Raw genomic sequence first — 6053 nt, forward strand, 5'->3', positions numbered from 1 at the left:
GCGCAGCCAGGTTTCCCCCGGGGCTGAGGAGAGAAGTCCTCCTCAGGAGCTCCCCCCTGGCTTAGGAACCTGACCGCGCACCTGACCCCCAAGCACTAGTGGTCAGCAGATGCCCTATTACAGGGCGGTATCTCGCTGGGGCCTCCAAATGTTGTTGTATGGAGGGCGCGAACAGACCACAGGAGAATTCAATGAAGCCAAATTGAGAGTCTTTATTAGCTGGCCAGCGACCACCTCTGCCCACATAAAAGCAGTACGAGAGGATGGCACCATCTCAAGTTTCTACGAGAGTTTTATACTATTTTTGAGGGAGGCTACGTGACATAGTGCAGGTGTTCAGGGAACAAAAGCGGGGAGTGAAGTCTGGGTTGTAAAATACAAGGTCACAGGGTATAGTTGCCCTCACAGATCTCTGGTGCCCGAAGGCAGATTACGATCCTCAAAGCAAGCTGCCAGCAGAGTTACAGAAGCAGATGGCAGTTATTAGACAAAAGACTATTCTTTCAGTGTAACACTTCAACTATGTAGCTATAATTTAGCCAGCCCCTGGTGTACTGCTTATTTCATTTATTAACCCCTTATTGTAAAGCTCTCAGCTCACCACAGACCGAAACTTGAAACTTGTCTTATCCAGGTCAACGTCCGGGTGTGGTTATTCTTTAACTCAGCTGAGCCTGGCAGTCATTTGTGGGCTTCTCCTTTTTTCTTTAGGGAGGGGAGAGGTGCCCGCCACCAGCCTTACACACACCACCTCCCTTGCTCTCTGCTGCACTCCCTCCGGCCTGCAGCCCTGAGCACTGTGCCTGCTGCCTGCAACGCTCTCCCCACCCCGCCCCACTGCGGTAACCACCACTCACTCTTCCAACGCCAGCCCAGTCGTCGCCTCCCTGACCAGGTCAAGTCCCCCCACGGGACTTCCAGGAATTCGTCACATTGGCAATGCTCTTCGTACAGTGTGATTCTCGGTTTATCTTTTTCCCTGATTGGACTATAATTGTTTTATTCCCCAGTGTAAACCCAGAACCTAGCACAGGGCCTGGCACACAGGAAGCACTTAATTATTTGTTGAATCCATGAACGAGTGAGTCTTGGATATAGACCTGTCCTTGCCGACATGGCAAGATGCCCTGATGTGTTTACATGCACGAAGAACATAGGTCACCAAGTCTAACTTACTGACATTTCTGTAAGGACACGTTGTTTCTGTGTGCGTGTGTGTAGGGAAAAACCTGGGAGAAAGAACCGCGAGTGAACGTGCAATTAGCAATCAGGAAAGGGGCCGCAGGCGATGTCTCTTTTCTTCTTGCTTGTCTGTATTTTCTACTTCAATTAACTCAGATCACTCTGAGGTTAGAAAAGTGCACGGAAGTCCCGGGGGTCTTGCTGAGAAGCAGGTTCTGATCGCAGGTCTGGGGTGGGCCGAGAGCCTGCCTTCCTAATGAGCTCCTGGGCGCGGCCACTGTGATCTGAGGGCCCCTGTGCTGTGCATGGAGGAGGAAGAGCAGAGAGTTAGAGGAGGAGGATGGGAAGGGGAAGGAGCTGTTCCCTGCCTCCTCCAACGTGGCAGGGTGCAATTCTGCTGGGAGCCAGTGGGCCCACCCAGAGACGCCAAAATCTGTTACCGAAAACTGGGCCCTTGTCCAGGAGGCTGAATCGGAAGAACAAGGACAAGTCTTTTGGGGATGGGGAAAGAGATTTATTACCTTTGTTGGCAAATGGAGGAAAAAGCAGAGTATCTTCTCAAAGTCCAATTTTTTCCTCCATATAGGCAAGATACAGAGCTTCTACAGGGACGGTTCTTAGCTTCAGGCAACTACTGGGTTAACTATTCTAATTGTCCCATGTCTGCAAAGACAAAGCTCTGAAGTCCCCAGCTGCCCACCTGGGGGCTGGCACCACCTGGGAGTTTTAACATAAGACTTAACCTGCCCCAGGGATGCAGGCCAGGCTGCAGTTCCAAAAAGGTTGGGACAAGTTTTAAAAAGACAGAAAATCTTTTTTTTTTTCTTTCCCGGCCATTCCCTTTTACACAACTGTATCAATAATTACTTTAAATGTCAATGGTTAAAATATAGGATAAAGATTGTCAGAGTGCATTAAAAAACAACACCTGACTTCAGGTTGTCTACCAGGAACCCATCTTAAAAACAAAGACACATCACATGAAAAGTAAATGGATGGAGAAAATATATGATGCTAACACTAACCAAAGAAAGCAGGATCACAGCAGAGTGCAGAGCAAGAACAGCGACCAGGGATTCATGACAGAGCATTCCCTAACACTAAAGGAGTCAGAGTGGCTGACAATGAGTCAGCGAAGGTTCACCGAGTGTAACAATGCGCCTCTCTCGGGCACGTGGGCAGTGGAGGAGGCTGTGTGTTTGCAGGGGTTGGGGGGGATGCGGGAACTCTGCACTTTCACACAGCTCGATTTTGCTGTGAACCTGTAACTGCTCTAAAGAAATAAAGTCTGTTTGTTTAAGAAAGTGCACGTGCCCACAAAATGACACTTTGTGACCACCAAAGCAAAGGAATGGAAACGTCAGTGGTAACATTTGCAAGGAATGGAACACTGCACAGCAATGAAATAGACCAAACCACAGCTGCATGTACCAACATGGGTGAGTCACACACAGAAAAGATACAAGAAGGTATGTGTTGTGTTGTTTCACTTACAGAGTTCAGGAGCAGGCACGGCTAATCCATGAGGGTGGAAATCAGCGCCATCATTACTTTTGGGTGCAGGGAGGTTGTGGCTAGGAGGAAGCATGGTAGGCTCTTCTGGGCTGCTGAAAAGGTTCAGTATTTTGAACTAGATTGTGTTTGCACATGGTGCTTTCATATGTAAAATTCATTAAGCACTTTTGTGCACTTTGCAGTACAACATAGTTTGTACTCAGGCTGTCCTCAGCCTGGTCCCCATCACACAGGTGGACGTCAGGGCTGAGCCTTGGCATTCATGACTTAGGGGAGTGGTTTTACATGAGTTCACTTTTCATGACTGCCTAGTAACACATGATGCAGATGTGCGGATATGTAGGTCGGTGGCGTTTGTTTTTGCTCTTTTTACTCTATGCTTTGCTATATTTTTTTTAAAAATAGAATGTTTTAAAAAATCCACATGCTCCACCAAAAGAAAGCGGCTGAAGTACAAATGACAGCATAAAATAATTGCCTAGCCTATATCACAACAGGGAAAAATATAAAATCTTAGTGTAACATAATCAAAAAAGGCACAATGCTAAATTCTGCCCTCTATGGGCATAGCTAAGTCAGTACTTGCAAGGATAGGGAGAGGGTCGGGAAAGAAACACGGGAAAAATATTAATAGAAAAAGCTGAAGCATCTTCTAAAAACGATTTTCTTTGTGGTTGTTATAGTGGTGCTTATGAAATAATGTTTTAGTCTTAATTAAAGGCGTGCTTGAAGGAAGCCGTTAGGTAACTAACGGCGTGAGCAGCGTGTGGATGTGGAACAAACCCACAGAGGCAGCGCGGCAATGACTAAAGTTGCGGGATGAAGCGGACACTCCAAAGACCCTGCTAGTTATACCTGGTGTGACTAAGTGCCAGCTTATGGAATAGTCAATCCACTAACCACACATTGGCCCAGATGAGGAACTAAAGGCTACTCACCATGGCAACCCCTTTGGCCTCCTGGGAGGCCACCTTGACAACGTCTGCAGTGCTCGTGTTGAGGAAGAAGTATCCGGAGCCTTCTCTGACGTGCAGCTCCGCCTACAGGAGGGAGAGGCAGGGATGGGTCGGGCTGCATGTCGGAGGTCAAGGGGCGCCCCCAGTGGGTCTCACCTCGGTGGGACTGTGGCAGGACAAGGATCATACCTGCATGCCAGGGTGGTTGTAGGTGGTCACCTCTTCTGGACTCACCCTCACGTCCTCCACCAGGATGAGCTCTATGGAGGCCGACACGGGCACGGGAGGGTCGTGCTGAAGGGGCAAGGCCAACACCGTCAGATCCGAGGCCATGGCCAACTGTGGGCCAACACAATGCCTGCCTGCAGCCCACGCCTAGGGAAGAGCTGCCCTAGAAGCCCCAGGTCCTGCCCACTCACTCCGTCTGGGAAGCAAACCCCGATAAAACCGTGGTGCTCCTGAGCCCAGCTGGGTGGCCATGTCCCCTTTCAGGCCTCCCTCACCCAAGGCGGAGTGAGTTGCCGCCTCCTCCACTCCAGACAGAGGCTGGGTGAGCATCAGTCCTGCTCAGAGGACAGCCCCACCCCACCCTGCCAGGCCCCACTGGGTGGGAAACTCACACACACCCTGACCCTCAGGATCTCAGAGCAGATGGCCATGGCGGATACTGCACTGGGGGAGTGGACGGGGGCTGGGCAAACGGGACAGTCGCAGGCCAGGCTAAGCCGTCGGGGAGGGTCCCGTGGAAGAGTCCTCACGGCTGGCTCCCAAGAGGACAAGGACAGCCCTCACTGCCTCAGGCGGCACACCGCATGGCTCTGCTTCCTGTCACGTGTCATTCGAGGAGACTGCCTGACCCGGCCCATATCTGACTCACCCACAGTCGGATTAACTGAGCACCCACTGTGCACCAGGCGCATGCACGGCACAGGGGGTGCAGCAGCTGCCCTCAGGGAAGAGTGAGGAAAGGACAGAAAGGTGCTGGGTGCACTGTGGGTGCCACGGGCAAGGAGGGGTCTGAGAGGGAGAGGAGCTCTCAGGGAGCACAGACCTCAAGCTGAGGACACCTGAGCCACGCCAGTGACAGGGAGCCCCCAGGGCACAGAGCGTGAGTGCAAAGGCCCTGGAGGGATCCTGTCGGGGTGTCTAGGCCCAGCCAGCCCAGGAGGCCCCCTACTCCGGCCAAGGGATTCCTGGTGGGAACATGCATGAGGAAGAGGCCCAGCCGCCAGGGACAGACACAGGTGAGCCCTGTCAGTGGCCACTCCCTCCAGGCCAGCCTCCTCAGTGCTGCCCCAACGGGGGCCCTGGCCTTTTCCAAAGCTGTGTAGCCAGGTGCCAACCGAAGCTCCTCATCCTAGCACTTAGGGTCCCAGGGATCAGGCTGCACGTTCCCTTTCCAGCCATTATCTGCTGCCTCTACCTTGTCGAAAACACAAGGTCACTGACGCCACACCCCCCACCATGGGGTGGCTGTCCTCCAGGCAGGACCGTTCATGGGGAACCCTTCCCACTCCTACCTCGCATGCACCCATTTGGGCCCCACTAGCAACGCCCCTGCCTGGGGCCCCCATGAGATGCTGGGGCTGAGAGGGGTGGTCCAGTGGGCGGTGATCTGTGTGCACAGATGGTGGCAACAGTACGCGTAGTGTGTTTGGGGGGATGTTTCTGTGCTGTGACAGCAGGAGGCACAAGGGCTCTGGGATCTGGGGCAAAAAGCTAGTCTGTGTCCAGGGCTTAGGGACACTCCCCAGAGGGGCTGACATCTTAGCTGGGACTAGAAGGACAGAAGGTTAGCCGGTGCAGGAGCGAGGAGGGAGGGGGCATTCCCAGCAGCTGGGACCGTGCGTTGATGGTGTGACCCCCACGGGCACACTGGGTGGTCTGTAAGGCAGAGGCGTGGGGACGGATTCCTCCTGAAGGTCGCAGGGCTACTAGGAGCATGCTGGAGGCCAGAGGTGACAGGGTCCGTTTGAGTTTTCAGTGGATCCCTCCAGGAGCCCACAAGGAAGGGGTGTGGGGCAGGGGCGATCCGAGGCAGTGAGCACACTCCCAGTTCAGGGAGCACGCTGGGGACTGAGGGCTGTGGCCAGTGAGGGCGCTCAGGACACCTGGACACCAGGTGGAATTTGGGCAGAATTCAGACAGCATTGGGAGATCTCCTGGCCTTGCCCATGGCCTCGCCCACCGCTGGGCCCTGGGACATACCTGCTGCTTCACTCTGGCTGTGCTGAGATGGGACTGCTGGTAGCTAGTCACGGTGGCAGTGACGGCTGTGGTTCCGATGCCTCCTGGACTGAAATGGCCGCAAACCTGAGTCCAGGAAGAGGGAAACTGATGCTGGATGTCTGCCCCATCGCCACCGCTGAAGCGACTCCTCCCTCCTTCTGATCTGCAGTT

The 6053-nt window shown here is 53.4% G+C and overlaps 1 protein-coding gene across 1 annotated transcript; it reads right to left on the minus strand.

Annotated features, from left to right (window-relative positions):
* Window positions 1-571: 571 nt before the first annotated feature.
* LOC105819501 (nuclear pore membrane glycoprotein 210-like) lies at window positions 572-6053 on the minus strand (the record flags this gene model as incomplete). The annotated part of the gene is made up of 4 exons (XM_012655767.1): window positions 572-1481; window positions 3636-3737; window positions 3843-3947; window positions 5862-6053. Coding segments are annotated over 4 exons (546 nt in total), but the record flags the coding sequence as incomplete, so codon positions are not given.

Source organism: Propithecus coquereli, unplaced genomic scaffold (genome assembly GCF_000956105.1).
Source record: "Propithecus coquereli isolate 6110/MARCELLA unplaced genomic scaffold, Pcoq_1.0 Scaffold483, whole genome shotgun sequence".
Taxonomy (NCBI): domain Eukaryota; kingdom Metazoa; phylum Chordata; class Mammalia; order Primates; family Indriidae; genus Propithecus; species Propithecus coquereli.